At 38.6% G+C, this 16,617-nt stretch overlaps 4 protein-coding genes across 4 annotated transcripts; 3 read left to right on the top strand and 1 right to left on the bottom strand.

Annotated features, from left to right (window-relative positions):
- Positions 1-357: 357 nt before the first annotated feature.
- Positions 358-4,298, bottom strand: GCK72_023323 (uncharacterized protein; the record flags this gene model as incomplete). The annotated part of the gene is made up of 12 exons (XM_003106668.2): positions 358-456; positions 696-900; positions 951-1,045; positions 1,117-1,254; positions 1,329-1,499; positions 1,553-1,693; positions 1,741-1,915; positions 1,972-2,210; positions 2,293-2,444; positions 2,513-2,563; positions 2,609-2,740; positions 4,166-4,298. 12 exons carry the CDS (start codon positions 4,296-4,298, stop codon positions 358-360), a joined length of 1,731 nt encoding a protein of 576 aa, XP_003106716.2.
- A 1,252-nt stretch (positions 4,299-5,550) lies between these two features.
- Positions 5,551-8,578, top strand: GCK72_023322 (uncharacterized protein; the record flags this gene model as incomplete). The annotated part of the gene is made up of 11 exons (XM_053735344.1): positions 5,551-5,721; positions 5,775-5,871; positions 5,918-6,085; positions 6,134-6,237; positions 6,290-6,748; positions 7,404-7,524; positions 7,578-7,628; positions 7,932-8,047; positions 8,098-8,169; positions 8,219-8,401; positions 8,450-8,578. The coding sequence occupies 11 exons, from the start codon at positions 5,551-5,553 to the stop codon at positions 8,576-8,578; spliced, it is 1,671 nt and encodes a 556-aa protein (XP_053578910.1).
- A 1,382-nt stretch (positions 8,579-9,960) lies between these two features.
- On the top strand, positions 9,961-10,619 carry GCK72_023321 (uncharacterized protein; the record flags this gene model as incomplete). The annotated part of the gene is made up of 4 exons (XM_003106567.2): positions 9,961-10,097; positions 10,147-10,252; positions 10,299-10,399; positions 10,445-10,619. The coding sequence occupies 4 exons, from the start codon at positions 9,961-9,963 to the stop codon at positions 10,617-10,619; spliced, it is 519 nt and encodes a 172-aa protein (XP_003106615.2).
- A 2,531-nt stretch (positions 10,620-13,150) lies between these two features.
- GCK72_023320 (uncharacterized protein) lies at positions 13,151-16,270 on the top strand (the record flags this gene model as incomplete). Its single annotated transcript, XM_053735343.1, has 6 exons — positions 13,151-13,251; positions 13,495-13,580; positions 14,647-14,815; positions 14,901-15,156; positions 15,570-15,726; positions 16,161-16,270. The coding sequence occupies 6 exons, from the start codon at positions 13,151-13,153 to the stop codon at positions 16,268-16,270; spliced, it is 879 nt and encodes a 292-aa protein (XP_053578909.1).
- Positions 16,271-16,617: the final 347 nt, after the last annotated feature.

The raw sequence follows: 16,617 nt of genomic DNA, 5'->3' as shown, positions 1-16,617 counted from the left end.
CTATCACTAAAGTGACGCAAATATTAAGCAATGAATAATCCTTCTCCGCTTTTTTTGCATGTTTTTTATATTTGTTTTGGAGTGAATAAAGAATTAATATTTGAAAAAAGAGGAAATGAATGAATGAAGGAAGATGTGACTGGGAGGGAATAAATGAATACATATAGCAAGTGAAAATGGCAATCACGAAAAAAAAAAGTGGCTGACAAGATTAAGGGGAAAGTATCGGGACAATGGAAAGCTGTGAACTGTGTGATGGGGAGTTTTCAGGAAATTGGATCAAAAAGTAAGGCGTGATTTTGGGAAAGGACCGAGAGTTACAACATTTGAGATTAGTATAGAATAGTGTTGAGTAGATTATGGATTGACATATGGTTCCGGAACCCATCCGGTTCTGTTAGAAATTGAATCTCTGACAAACACCCATCCACGTGATCCGCATTTAAGAAGTATCACCTGAAACACATTGTTGACATGTTAGTTTTTTTGATAAACAGGCGAGTGTTAAGCATCTCAATAATAAAAAGGAAGAGGTGATAACAAAAGTTTTTGATACTTTTTTGATCTAAACTTCAAACAAATTTCAATCGATTTTGAAACTAAATTGAATCAGTGATGAGAAAAACCATTATTGGTAATAATCATGTGAAAGTTAGGCTAGAATCCGTCATTTGAGCAAATGAAACGCTTCTCACCTTATCTCCACGATTCACAGTCATTTGTTCTCCTGAAGATGCATTGAAATCATCGTTGACAATCAAAATACTGCCGTATTGGGACGGATTGAAATACGATGGAACCGAAATATCTGTACTCTCAGCACGACTATGGTATTGATGTTGTTGTTGTGATTGATGAGATGGAGCAGCCATTGGGACATAATTGGAATCGACATGGAATCTGAAAATTCGTTTTGTTTTTCATTGTTTTAATACTTTGTTTTTTCTCACTTCTTAACATTCATTTGTTCTTCTGTCACTGGATTATCGACGACTCTGCCTACAGGAATATTCTCGCGAGTCACAACTTGATAAGGCGTGCCATTCTGAAAGAATTATAACACGTTTCATTGGAAATTTCTCTTCAAAAAACATGACAATCAAAATGTGTACTCACCTGGACTGGAGTATAACGGATATTCGGCTGAGCATTCGATTGGTTAGCAAATCCAAAGACATTTACTGCTCCTGGAATAGTGTTACCGGCACGACGGACACCTCCTGGAGCACTGTTTACAGGCTGTTGAGGCACTTGCTGGAAACGCATCATTCTATCAAACTGGACAAATAACTCGAAGGGAGGAGAAGATGATTACACATGATACTTACCTCGGCGACAACAGGAGGACGAGGGGCGTAAGTGCCTTCGTCATGACGTGTTGCTGAAACAGGCTGACTGCGAATTGGAACATAATGCTGTTCGATTGGTTTTGGTGGGAGGACAGGGGGAGCATTGTAAGTCGAAATCGGACGCGGAGCTGGTTGTGGGACAGGTTGAATCTTAAAAGCCATTTGTGGTATAAAATTTTCAAATAAATTATTGTTACTGGTACCTCAATAGACTGACGACGATGATTACTCACAAGTGTCACTCCGGTGTTGTCAATTGTGTCTCTACGTGGAAGCTCCTCTAGTGTGGTGGCTACTGATGATGTAGAGTTTGATCGGCTGTCTTGGGTGGCCTCAGTAACGGTCTGAAAATAGCAAATATGTATGTCATCCTCACAACCAATTTTTGTACCGCTGCGACTTTCTCTTTAGCTTCCTCAGCAGCAACTACAGCAGCATCTTGGTGGAGTTCGTGATGCCAGTCTTCGTGATGCTCAGGTTGTGGAGCAGGAGCAGCAACAACACCTCCAACAACTGGATTAGCAATAACAGTTTCCGATTGATACAGTTTTCCAATTTCAATGTAGCTGAAAAATTAAATTAAATTAAATTAACCAAAATCTGAATTTTTTTAAAAACATACCCATTGATCCACGAATGAAGTTTCTCATTGAAAAACTTGTATCTCATTTCCTGTTGTTTAGCCCAGTTAGCAGCTTCCTTTCTATGGAAAGCAGTAATATCTTGCTCGGTTTCCCCATTTTTTCTTTTCATTATTTTCTTCTCCTTTGATTTGTACTCTGCGAATTCGGCCTTCAACTTCTCCTTTTCCTTATTACTGTAGTCATGAACCTTGTGCGCCAATGCGTCAAACTCCGTGATCTATAATAATTTCTGTTTAGTCGTCTTTATGATATTGTTTCTGTTTGATATATTCATAACTATAGTAGATAACGCAACTTACGACTTTCTGATGAGCATTGACTCCTTGTACGAATTGTTTGAAAACTTTCGACAGCTCTCTGGCCTCTTGCTTCGATTTATGTCCGGCAGTGTCCGCGGACATGATGAGCTTGTGAGTGGCATCACAATAATTGGACAGCGCTTCTTGAAACACTGCAATTCAAACATTACGTTTTTAATTTACATATTAAACCTAAAAACTGTTTTTTAATAGAACTCACTGTAATATGTCTTCAGCAAGTGCATTCCACACTGTCCAAGGTTTTTTGAAGCTGAAACGTAATTAATTTAAATTTCTATAATTTCCGAATAAGTACCTGGCAAAAATTGGTTGGCGAGCTGATCATGCACCATTTGTGGAATGTTGGCAGCCATTGAAGGCGAAACTTCCGGTGGTACCGCTTGTTCGTCGACCGACATCGGAATGACTGGTGGATACCGATGGGAGACTGAAACACCGAATTTTAAGTCATTTGAAAATAATCAATTAAAGTTGGAAAATGGAAATGTTTCAAGATTTGAATTTAATGCGTCAAAACGTTTCGTTTCGCAAGATTTTTATGTGAGGCCTGTTAAAAGATAACACTTGCCTGCCAAACCACTTTTTGTTGGTTTTGAAAATATAAATGATAAACTCTTAAGTTTTTAGCGCCTTTTTTGTTGATTACTTCTTTGTTGATCAAGATTACAACTATAAATTACTTTAAATTGTCTAAAAAAAACTTCAGAAAGTCAAGGAAACACCCAGAAAGGAATGTGAGCTATAAAAACAGTTTATTTGTTTACCCTCACACATTTCTGGCACATTCCCCCTTATAACGATTATAAGTTATCATCTACATGTGTCATAAGAAAAGAATGAAACAAAAAAGGCAGAGCACTTTTTCTCGGTTCAAAATTATTAGCTATGAAATAAAATGCACACAACGGGCAATCAAGCGTACAGTTAAGTTCATGGAAAGAAGCAAGACAGGGCTTTTGAAAAAGTTGTGCAAGTGATAAGAGCCCCCCTCTTTGGTATGCTGCGTGCGTATGATTATGTACATTACCCGGGCAATGGCGCCGAGTGGAGTGAGAAGAAAACTGACGAGAGTGAAACAAAACCAAAAACCGCTTTTAAGGTTTGTGCCATTCTGAGGCGACTATTCTGATTGTGGAAAAAAAGATGAGAAAGAAAAAGAAAGAGAGAATACTGTTGACATTTCAACAATCACTCTGTGGTGAGGGATGCGGTTAACATACTTATCGTTTCCTTTAATATTTGAAGCTGATTTGAATTTTAGATGGCACTTACAAATTTTCCAAATGTTTCTCTGATGAAACAAATAATCAGATTTAAAGTAATTAGCGCTCATTTCGTTCAAAATTTGGAATAACTTCCTTGCTCCCGGAACTATGTCTAGTTTAAAAACAAATTTCATTCCAAAGCGCCGAATTGAGGTGACTCATGTTTATGGACAAAAATGTTTCTTATTGAGACAACACAAAAAAAAATACGGCACCTTTTTGTTAAAAATTTTTACATGATCAACAATTTTTGATATAAGGAAGGAAATGACAGTACCAATACATTTAAACAGCAACCCACCATTCCTAATAATCCCCATGGAAGCTCACTCTAGTGATTCGAATTGTTTGTAATACAAAAAATATTTCCCCTTTATAAACAGAAGTCAACGCTAACCTTTCAACATCTGGCAAAGTTTTTTGGCACAAAGAGACACGCGACACAACACACAAGCATGACGAATGTCTAAGGTTTCCGTTCCGTTCACCTCCAAAAAAACACCGCTGACCGCATAACAATACTTTGGATTGCGCTTCTCGAGGTCATTTTGAAAATGGATAGAAATCACTATGACAGGGGCACTCACCGATTTTGATACTCTTGAAACGATGATTAAGAACATATTTATGTCCGTTGATTTCAAGTGTTTGGGCCGGTATTGGTGCTGGTTCCAATGGGAACTTGGATTGGTAGACAAACTCGTCTCTAGCACATTCCATTGTTTTTTTCTTAAAATGAAGGAGAAACAGAACGAAAGTGAGGGAATTCTCGAATGAAGTTGCAAAACGCCTTTTTTTTCAATCAAGTATATGAAAAATGGTTTTAACAAGATTATAAAAAATAATTTGTCTGTTTGTACATCCTCCTTCCAATCCCAGCCCTTCCCAGAACCAACCCAATACATCTGTCGCATGACATCATACAAATCCATTTTTCAAAAAAGAATCAAACTTACGTCTCCAAGTCCATATCTTCATACCAAGCAGAGAGGGTCGTCGAGCGCCAAGATTGAAGATGCCAGCTGTAACAACTTTATATGTTGTAAATGTTCATCAAGTGCCCTTTACTTGCGAGACGCTCTATGTCTCACCCCATCTACACTTTATTATACAACGTACAAATTACAGGGGTCAGCAGACAGAAGAAGAGAAAGACACGGGGTGTGCAGATGGGCCAAGGGCAATAAAACTATTTTTTGTAAGGAGCAGCATGAAATAAGGGAGCACACTTACCGATCATCGTTGAATTGCGTGTTGTTGGCTAGACAACCTTGTCATGGAATAAGGAAAAAGATACAATGCCTTTTTCTTTTTGTTTCTAGATAGTTTATGTTTTCATGGCATGATATTGATATTGCATTTTTTTCAGGCTCCCAGTATGAACATCAGAAATAACTTTCTATGGTCTTTTTTGTTGAGCATAGTTGACACGATAATCACAACCAACGTCGTACTGTACCACTTCATTAAAAATTCCTTGAATTTTTGCAGATTCCAGATCAAACACATTTTCTTTATCCCTTATCTTGTTTGATCAAACCAACTTCCCCAAGATTCCATCAGGCCTTTCAGTATTATTAAATTTTCCAGATTCTTCTATTGACAAAACTATCTTTGATCATCTCTCTCTCTTCTATCTGTTCGCTTCGTTGATCTTTCATTCTTTAGGGGTTGGCAATCTATACAAAATATACTATTCAGAAATTGAATTGCAAATCAATGTTATATGTGTTGATGATGACAAAACATTCTCGTCGTTCCACCTCCACACATTCGAAAAAGTGATTTTTGTAGCCACGCGGTTATTTTTCATTCAGTGTGATCAGACTGGAGCCCCATCCTCGCAGTTTACAACATTCTCTTCTTTTTTCTTCTCATTTACTTTGTTTTTCAAATGTCTCTTTTTCTCTCTTTTCTTTTAAATGTGTTTCACTTGATTACTAAACTTCAATATGAATCTTTCTCAGAAATTATGAATCGTCAGCTCGGTAAGAAGCTAGTACAATGGTCAGCTACCAGGACGAAGTCTACAACAGAGGAACTTGTGAAAAGTTTGACGGTTCCATTGAGAGAACATGAGCAGCCACTCAAAGTATTGACGCCAGATGAGAAGAGGAAAGCGGTTCAACTGAGAATGAAAGAGGTATTTTTGATTTTCTTCCCCCGGAAGATGCGAACCAAGTGGTTTTTCTTCAGATTGAACATATAAAAGGACACCCACCGTTCTTCGATATGTTTATGAGAGAACATACTTACTTAAGGATCTCACTCACAGAAAAATGTAACTTCAGATGTATGTTTCCTTGAAGTTCTGAACTTACTTGATTTACCTTTTTTAGGTTTGTACTGTATGCCTGCTGAAGGTGTCCCACTGAAGCCAAAAGACAAGATGCTAACAAATGATGAAATACTGAAGTTAGTCAAACTATTCGCCAGGCATGGAATCGACAAAATCAGACTAACAGGTGGAGAGCCAACTATTCGAAAGGACATTGTGCAAATTGTCGGTAAATATTCGAGTTTTTACAGATTGTTTCCAAGTAGAGAGATTTCAGAAGGAATCGCTTCCACGCCGGGTATCAAAGACGTGGGTATCACGACGAACGGGTTGGTTCTGCCGAGATTTCTACCCGACCTGAAAAATGCGGGACTTACAAAGGTGAGATTGTTTTCGAAACAACAACATCATATTCTGAAATATCGATTTTCAGATAAATATCAGTATTGACTCTTTGGAAAGACAGAAGTTTGCAAAAATGACAAGAAGAGATGGCTTTGACAAAGTCTGGAAATCTATCGAGCTTGCAAGAAGCTATTTTCCAAAAGTGAAGCTCAACGTCGTTGTGATCAGACATCAAAATGAGAACGAAATTGTTGATTTCGTGAATCTCACTCGTGACCGTAATCTAGACGTTCGGTTTATTGAATTCATGCCATTTGGAGGAAATGAGTTCAAGAATGATCAGTTTTTTGGCTATCGCGAGATGTTGAATTTGATAGTGGAAAAGTTTGGAGAAGATGTTATTCGGTTATCGGATTCGCCAAATGACACGACAAAAGCTTACAAGATTGAAGGATATCAAGGACAGTTTGGATTCATCACCTCAATGACAGATCATTTCTGTAACACATGCAATCGGTTGAGAATAACTGCAGATGGGAACCTGAAAGTAAGTTCACTCACAATTTGAGTTTGTTCTCTCCCGACTTACTTTCTGCATGCAATCTCGATTTTCATCGGGGGAGAATCTCGGCGCGAACATTTCACATGACATCCTCATTATAGCTCATACTTTGTCCTTCCACGCAAAATGCCAAGGACGCCGATGATTTCGCTCGTTTCTTCGTGTGTGTTTTTGTGTTCCTTGCACTCTCTTCTTATTGCATTCTCTTCTCTCGGTTTCAATCTCAATAACAACAAACTCATCTTTTGGAAATCTGAGCGAGAGAATGAGGCGAGATGTAATGTATAACATAAGATTGTGCGAAGCCATCTTTTCCGTTCGTCATCGCCTTGCTTTTTTTCACTATCCTTTCACTACGTCTTTTTCTTATTTTTTAAGTTGAAAAAACACAAGTTTTAACAAAAATGTTTTGATCAAATCCATTCTGACAAGTTTAGCTATTAGCTATACTGAATTGTCAAAAACAAAGCTTTAAATTCGGAAAAATATTCAAAAAAAAGTTTAGCTTTACAATATCATACAAGCAGCTGTCTCATACAACTATCTTGATTGCGCTTGACCACAAGAAATCTATGAAACAACTTTTTTTGAAATAAAAACACTCATTTTTTCTCCACTATATAATATATTCAATTTTTAGGTGTGCCTTCATGGTAACTCCGAAGTGAGCCTTCGCGATAAAATTCGTGGCGGTGACACGGATGAACAACTTTCTGAAATCATTCAAAAGGCTGTAAACAACAAAAAAGCCAGGCATGCCGGTATGTTTCATAACACAATCATTTTTCAGAAGCTCAAAAGTTTCAGTTTTCAGGAATGGACGCTCTCAAAAACTTGCCAAATCGACCGATGATTCTTATCGGCGGTTGACTTTGGGTACACCGATGATTCGGACCGTTTCCCTTCTTTCAGCTTGTTTCTTTTCAGTTCATTCATCTATTCCTATTTCTCCACTTGGGCACTTATCTTCTAGTTCGCTTCACTTTAGTCACTTGGCTTCTTCATCTCACTTCTCTAGTATTCAATTTCGACATTATTCTACAACACCACCAGGTTGATTTTCCCACAATGTGTATTTTCTCACATGAGAGCATTCGGTGTTTCAGCACATCTTTTTTTGGCCGACTCAGCTGTTTTCTAATTAGTCTTATCAGAATTTTCTTTTCAGTTTATTCCGATTCTCCCGTACTCACTCATGTTGACAACAATGGCCGGGCAACACAAGTAGATGTTTCAAATAAATCAATCACTATAAGAACAGCTGTAGCAAAAGGGACAATTATTGTGAGTTATTCTATATCAAGATTTCTAAACAAAATATGGTTAAATTTCAGTTAACTCCAGAAATATCACTTCAAATCTCCCAAAATACTATCAAAAAAGGCGATGTGTTGACCGTAGCCAAAGTAAAACCATTCACTTACATATCGATAGCTGGTGCCTCAAATTTTATAGATTGCCAGCATTCTGGGTGCAAAACAAGTTGCAAACCTGATTCCATTATGTCATCCTATACGTCTTGATTTTGTCAACACCATTTTTGAACATGATCTAAAAAACGCTCAACTTCACTGTATTTCTACTGCAAAATGTGGTGGTAACACTGGAGTTGAAATGGAAGCTCTCACAGCTTGCACGGTAAGAGTGATCTATACATTTAGAATATGTTTTCAAGAATATTTTCAGATTGCACTGCTCACTGTATACGATATGTGTAAAGCAATCAGTCAAAAAATGGTGATCTCCAACATTCATCTTGTTCACAAATCTGGCGGCAAAACAACTTATAATATTGACAATGAAAATCAGATTTGAACTGCTAGTCACTTTCACTTTCTTAAGCTTTGAATAAATTAAATAAAATAGTTGAGCTTATTTCAAAGCTGAAACATTTAAACTGAAACAATATTCAAAGTAGACTGGTCCAGTCAAAAATGTGAAATCTGGAAAATTGTCCTGGGAAAATCAAAAGTCCATTGCCCGAGTAACAGCGGAATGCAAACGAAAACTCCCCAGGTTTTTTAATCAGAATCATCTTCTTTTGACATTTTCTTTTCTGTTTAAGTGTCTACCTTTTCCATGTATTTCTTTATCAGCGGTCTCGTGGTGTAGCGGTTATCACATCTGTCTAACACACAGAAGGCCGGCGGTTCGAGCCCGCCCGAGATCAGTTGTCTTTTTTCTCTTTTTAAATGCGACAAGACTGAAATGTCACAACACTGAATCTAAACTTCCACCTTATTTTTTGAAGTTTCTTACTTGTCCATCATCATTGTGCACCTTGCCGTGGAAGATTATTGATTTACTCTTCTCATTCGCATCTCCCTAAAATAAGAAGATGAATTGTTACAAACTGAAATTATTACTTTAGGAACTTCCGTGAAGAGCTGCTGATGTACTTCAAATCCCGACTAGTGATACGTGAACGCTATTGCAAACGCTCCCTTTGTTATCCAGAATATCCTGTTTATATTAATTATCACATCCCATCTGCGCCCTTGTGATCCGTATGGTACTGTTCCAAAAGTATTTATGTTAATCATTGTGGTTTTAATTGTTTTTGTTTTAACTTTTCATGTTTTATTTTGTAATGTTTTATAATTATAATTTTTGTTTCTTTTATGCATCATGATTTAGAAACTTGAATAAATCTAAATAGAATACTGAATTTCGATAGGGCTAAACTTTCAAATAAGAATTATACAAAATCAGAAACACAGAAGACTTCAAGTTCAACAGTGAATAACTTTGGTAACTCCGATGAGCCAGATTTTAGTGTGGTAGAAAAAAAAAGTAGAAAACAGAATTACAGTATAGCCCACCACGCCAACTACGACGGCTGAACTCCATCTGCCAGTTTGATCTCAATTCTGATCATTTTGCAGTCTTAGTTCCGGAACCTTCTTCCTCTTCTTTTTCGACGCCCACGAATTTCGTTCCGTTTATCTCTCGAAGCATTTCGCCGTATAGTTAGATGTCATTGTAACAATGTATTGTCTGGACTCTCTAATTTCATCTTATCACTACCACAGAAGTTTTTTTTTTGATTCTAGACTCCGAATTCACAATGCTATCTTCTTATCACAGCTCGAAAGCAACCAGTGGCGTGACCCACCGTATTCCAGTATAAAAAGGCAGCTACAACACACTTTGATATCTTTGGTCGCTTGCTGCTTTTGGATCTGTCATCTTCCGTCATGAAGTCGATATTCCTCATATTGCTGTTCATGCTCACTGTGGAAGCAACCCGATTCTACTTGAATGGAACCGTCGTCTGCGAGGCGAAGGACCCGGAATGGTGTTTCACCATTCAAGCTCTCGAACTGGATTCCCTGTAAGTTAAACTGTGAAAGTTATTGAATCATACAAATTATAATTTACAGATCCAGACCCGAAGAAATCGCCAGATACCACAAGTGCCTTCCTGGAAACATCACAACGGCCCGATATGTTTTGGATGGGGTGGAAGAGGATGACGGATGGTTTGATGTAAGTGCTCACGATAACAATAACTTTCCGCACGATTTACTTTCAGAGTACCTTCGAGCTCGGTTACAAAATAACTCACAGCTGTGGAACTTTTGACACGGAGTACGAACTTTACGCACTTCAATTCCAATTACCGATCTGGAAGTTGTAAGAGTCAGTACATAGTAAGAATTATGAAATAAAAGTTTTCAGTTTCTATTTCGAGCAAAAGTGGTTTAATCTGACAGACAATACTATCAAACACGTTTCAAGCATCTGCGACTTCCCGGAGTACCACTGTATGGAACAAACAAAATTCTACTTCACCGTCCTCGCAAACTTCGACGTCAAAAGACCGGAATATAAGATAGTCAAACATTGGGAATAATTAAATGCTAACCTTACTACTATATGTTTTTCTTTTTTTCTTATTTTGTAATCAAAATTCTTCAATATCAATAAATTTTTACCTACTAAAATTTGCTCGTGTTACCGCTCCATGACAAAGCATAATATGAAAATTCAATCGTAACAAGTGTCGAGTAGAGTAATTGGTTAGAAGAAATGTATGTTTCAGATCAAGTCACAAACGGAAAAAAAAAATTAAATCGGCCTGATAAAAATATGGAAACTCTCAGTTAGAACAAATCCAAAAAATTTCTGTCTGTTTTGCCCTGTAAGAGTCAAGCTGATGTTATGCAGTCTTAAAATGACTTGCTCAATGGCCAGAATGATTATATTGAATTCGAAATGTGATTCTGAGCTAATTCACTTTTATAATCACATTATCGAACATTTTTTCATGCTTCGCTCGGAAACAACATTAGACAGGACAAAACTTCGAAAAAAAATGAAGACAAGGAATGAAAGACGAAGCTGATGATTAGGTGTCACAAGGACTCAGTAATAAATTTATCATGTTTCTTTTTTCTCTTCAATATCAATTGTGTCTCGCAACTTCCAGTCGCCACTATCATTCATCAATTGGGAGCACTCTATTCGCGGTGCCGATACGTATATTTGTGTTATCTGTTCAAGAAACAGGCACTAAAAACAATTTCGACTGTGGGAAAGTTTTTGAAATGAAATGTTGTTTTATCAAACTAATCATGCAGAAGTAAAAAGCACTTTTCTGCAAACTTCGTTACTTTAATGATGGATTGAACTGGATTAGCTGTACACAGAAAAATTTCTTTATTTTCATTTCTCACCGTATCTTCGGTCTAAGCGTCTACACATTTCACTATGTTTTCCATCAACGGTCTCGTGGTGTAGCGGTTATCACATCTGTCTAACACACAGAAGGTCGGCGGTTCGAGCCCGCCCGAGATCAGGTGTCTTTTTTTTCGCCCCTATTTTTAAATTTGACAGGTTACAACAAATTTTAAATTTGACGTTACAACACTAAATTTTAAATTTGACGTTACAACACTAAATTTTAAATTTGACGTTACAACACTAAATCTAAACCTATCAATTTTTTTTCATCATCAAAGACTGCGTATTATCCAAATTTCTAATTTCACCCTGCCATTTTTAACCTGATCATCTTTGATAGTTTTCTATAATTACCTCCTATTGGTTGGTTTGAATGTAGTTTTGAGCTGTTTACCATCAACCACTCAATCTAAGAGTTCACCACCTTTCTCTCGAAACAATTCCGAGCCGGACCAAACTGCAAAAAAACGAAGCAGAAACACTGATGAGCTGTCAAGGCGGTTCGACAATAAATCTATCATTTTTCTTTGACTCTTTCTAATGTTAATGGTCTCTATGTATTTCCATTATGATTCATCATTTGGGAGCACACTATTCGCGGTGCCGATACGTACATTGGTGCTATCTGTTCATGAAACAAGCATCAAAAATTCTTGTTGTTGAATGTGTAGGAGTTTTTGACAAGAAGCAATGTTTTATTCAACTAATCAGTTGAACCTCGGGGACGTGTTTCCCAAAAGTTTCACTTTTTTGAAGAGATTGATGCTCAATTTTTATCCTATTTCTCATTTTGTTGTTGATAATTTGACCATATTCATAGTTAACATAAATTTGGATTCTTTAACAAACTTTATTACAAACTTGAAGCGTGTCATTAGGCGGAGCAATTCAAAAAACGAATTACAATACACTTAAGCGCGCCACATGGACAGGTGAGCCAGGGATAATGAGACGACTTGCTCAGAAGAAGAGCTCATCGACCTCATTTCTAGACAACTACCGGCCAAAGGTATAGTCAGACGTCACACAATAAAAAGGAAAACAAACGGTTGAGGACAAAGGGGAAAGAACAGAACAAGAAACGTTAGGGGTTGGGACAGAGGAAGAGGATAGAAATGAAAAATGGACAAACCGGTCGCTGAACTTAAAAATCAGACACACAAATGTCAACTAATGCAAATGATACAACATATCAGTGACGAGCAAACGCAAAGCTGTAATCGAGTAGGAAGGGACGAGTAAATATAGAGTGTCGGAGGATCTAAGTGGATGTGTGTCTACGAAAGAGATTCTGTCGGGGGATTAGTAAAAATGCGTGTCAAATTTATATTAGCATCAGGTTTGTTTGAAAAATAAGATAGGGGGTTGTGGGATCTGCGTAGGACAAAAGACAGAACGGTCGAGGCATAGAATTTTTGAATTGGGAATTTGAAACTTAGATTTAAACATGAAAAGGTAAAGATATAAAATAAAAAGAAAGGGAAAACAACGAAAAAAGATGGGCTGAAAGCTCAGTTATCACTCCGACTGTTGTGTCATTTATCCATTGCAGATAGGGGAACAATTGAAGAAAAATTGGGGGACAGAGGCAGAATAGGAAAAAAGAGTTCTCAAACGGAAATTATTGTGGATGAGTTGAGTGGTTTGTAGAAACGGTGCTGAATACAGTGAACCGACATTGAAGATCAGAGGAATGGTTGCATGGAAAGCTTGAAGGCATTGACAGTCAGCTCATGGGCAGCTTACATTCCCTCAGCAGCAATGACTTCCTCGATCGGACGGTTTTGCTCCTTGGCGCGGAGGTAGGTGTGGTAGTGTGGGGATTCCTGAAATAAACGAGGTTCGTTTTAATGTATATCTACTTCAGAAAAGGATTAGAATTTTTGAAAGTTTTCTGAATGAGCGTGGTTACCGTACCTTGAAGATGCGGATCTTTCTTTGGAGGGCACGGGAGGTATCCTTGAAAATGTTGCGCTCGTCAGCAGCCATGGCCTGAAAGTAATGGAATTGTTGACTGGTTGAACTAAAGTCTTAGTTTCTTACAGCGTAGTTCTCGCCGTGGGTATCAATGAGTCCAGCACAGAAGATGATGTCCTTTGGAAGCAACTTGTAGACACGATCACGGCTTGGGGTCTGAAAATAAAACGGTTATCTTTGAAATAATACGTTTGAACTTTGTGTAGACTGCTGAAAACTAAAAACTGGTATGCTCGCTCTTAAACAGAACAGTAGCCAAAAAAGGAATTGAATTAGTTCTATCTATAGGGGATTTCAAATACACTACCGATGGGCGAGAGATGTGGAGTTCCATTGGCAATGGCTTGATGTAGTTGACGTGCTCCATAACCACAGCTGGCGCCTTCTTCTCCGACAATTTGATGAGTTGGGCATCGATGCGCAGTTTCTAAAACAATCAGAACAAAAATCTATAGATATTCTAGACTATGTGAGGTATGGCAGAGTGTACTGCATTCCACAACAATAATGAAAAATGAAAAAGTTAAAGTTGGTAAAATAGAAACCAGTGCACACACTCACCACAGTTGGGTCGATCTCAACAATGTCGTGCTTGGCAAGTGTGGCTTGGACAAGTTTCTCAACGTTCTTTTGGAATTGGGTCTGGGACAAATCGGATCCGTCAACGGCTTGAGTAATCTCGATGGTGGTGTTCTTCTCAACTGAAATTTCAAAATATGAAACAGAAAATTTTCTTGAAAACCTACTAGTGTTTCCATTAGCGTGTTGCTCGGAACTGGTGACCTCATGAACTTGAATTGGTGGAGAGTTAGATCCGGCAGCATTGGTGATAGCTTGGACCTCATCATCAGCCAATTGGTCCAAGTGGTCTTGTTCGAGATGAGCGATTACGGTTGCGTTTTCAGAAATTGAGTTCGAATTCTTTCCCTTCTTATTCTTCTTTTTGTTCTTCTTATCAGTAGAGGTCTCAGTGGTGGTCGGGGATGGAACTTCATAGTCCAATTCCTCAACCGATTGTTGTTTCTTGGCAGATCCATTGGTAAGTCCAGAGTTTTCCTTGTCACTTCCTGGAGATCCCTTTCCACCAGCAACGGTGCTTTGTGGAATCTCGACAGTTGGTGCTGGAGCAGCATCTTGAGACTCAGAATTTCCAGATCCCTTCTTGTTCTTCTTATTCTTCTGAAACAGAAAAAATTAAGGAACATGTTAAAACATTTCAGTGGAAGAGTATTTTGTTGGCACTCAAGACATTCGACTTGGAGATACCTTGGATGCTGGGGCTTGGGCAGATGCTGGGGTAGATGCTTCAGTGCTTGGGGAGACAATCTTCTTTTCGAAAACTTCCTCGACAACTTCTGGAGTCACCTCCTTGACGGGCTCAGCGGCTGGGTGTGCCTGTGCCTCACTCTCGCTATTTTTCTTGTTTTTCTTATTCTTCTGAAACGGAGAAAATTAGGAACAGTTAACATTTTAGTGGAAGAGTGTATTGTTGGCACTCTGGTCAATCGAAATGGGCAGTTGGGGATACCTTGGATGCTGGGGCGTGGGCTGGTGCTGAGGAAGCTGCTCCTGTGCTTGGGGAGACAACCTTCTTCTCAAAAACTTCCTCAACAACTTCCGGAGTCGTTTCCTTGACTGGCTCAGCGGCTGTTGCCTGGGCCTCACTCTCACTGTTCTTCTTGTTCTTATTCTTCTTATTCTTGTTCTTTTTGTTTCCAGCATTCTGTAATGTTAGCAGGTAATAAAAAGAGTTATAGTGAGTCATCGATGCACCAATCGGATAAAAAAATGATAGAAGAGAAATCTGTGAGTTTTCTCAAATAATAAGCAAAAATTAGTATTCATTCTGAGTGTCTGGTAATTTGTTCTTCACACTGTTGTTATGTATAGCTCAATGTATTTTCTACCTCCTCCTCATTCTCCGGTGCAGATACCAACTCTGCTATCTCTTGAACGTCTATTATTTCAAATGAATCTAGTGCCACATCTGAGTCAACCTAAATGAGAATCAATTGGAATTTTGAGTTGACCGACGACATTGAGACATTCATCGGAAGGAGAAAATGTCAGCTGGTGAGTGCAAACTATCTACTGTTGCAAGCATCGGCAAAAGTGCAGTCAGTTACTCTTACCTCAGCTTCAGCATGGACTGGCTCAACAATCTTTGGTGCCTCGATGTGCTCCTCAACCGACTCTTCCGACTTCTGAAAAACAGAAATTTGAAACTGCAACTCTAAAATTTTTGTTTTACCTCTGGCTTAGCTGTGACAAAGTCCAAGAAATCCATGTTATCATCAGCAGTTGGTTTCTTCGAGACTGGCGCAGTTGGAGCGGCTGGGGCAGATTCCTCGACCTTCTGAAATAGTTAATTAGCTCAATTTCTCCAACAGCCAACAAAAAAGTGAAACCAAAACTAACCAAGTAGCTGACTAATGATGAGTACTACTACTAAAACACAAATTTTAGAATTGTATGGACACACATTGAAAGGTGAGGGAACTGAGAAGCGGTTTGGGTAAGTTTTGAGATTTTCAATTATTTTCAGTGATTTGGGATTCCACGCAAATGTTTGTTATTATTGAAAGCGGCATATCAGACATATGTCTAACCTCCTTCGGCTCAGAGTGCAGGAACTCGAGGAACTCCAAGTCCTCTTTGCTTGGCTCTTGCGATTTTTCGCTTTCACTGCGCTTCTTGTTTTTCTTGTGATGATGCTTTTTCTTCGGATTTTTAGAACGATTGAGCAACACCGAGTTTGGGCTTGGAGTGGAACGTTGTGGAGAACCTTGGGTCGGAGTGGTTAAGCTGTGCTCGGATGATGGTGCATCGATGATTTGGTCATAGGTGATGATCTCCAAGTCATCAACAGATTCAGATGGCTTTGAAACAGCTGGATGAGCTTCCTGAGCACTGGCGACCTCTTCAGGTTTTGGAGTGACAAAGTCAAGGAAATCCATGCTATCAGCAGTTGGTTTCTGGGACACTGGAGCTGGAGCAGCAACATTGACCGACTCTTCAGTGTGAGTTGCAACATGTACTTGATCAGCAACATTCTCAGTTGGTTGTTCACTGGCAACTGGCTGAACTGTGACCTTTTCAGCGACCTGCTCTTGTACGGTCTCAGTTACCGATTCCCCGTTGTTCTCAAAATATGAACTATGTACCAGTATTTACCCACAATAAAACCAAAA

This window comes from Caenorhabditis remanei, chromosome X (assembly GCF_010183535.1).
Source record: "Caenorhabditis remanei strain PX506 chromosome X, whole genome shotgun sequence".
Classification (NCBI taxonomy): Eukaryota; Metazoa; Nematoda; class Chromadorea; order Rhabditida; family Rhabditidae; genus Caenorhabditis; species Caenorhabditis remanei.
This window is presented reverse-complemented; position numbering and strand designations above follow the sequence as displayed.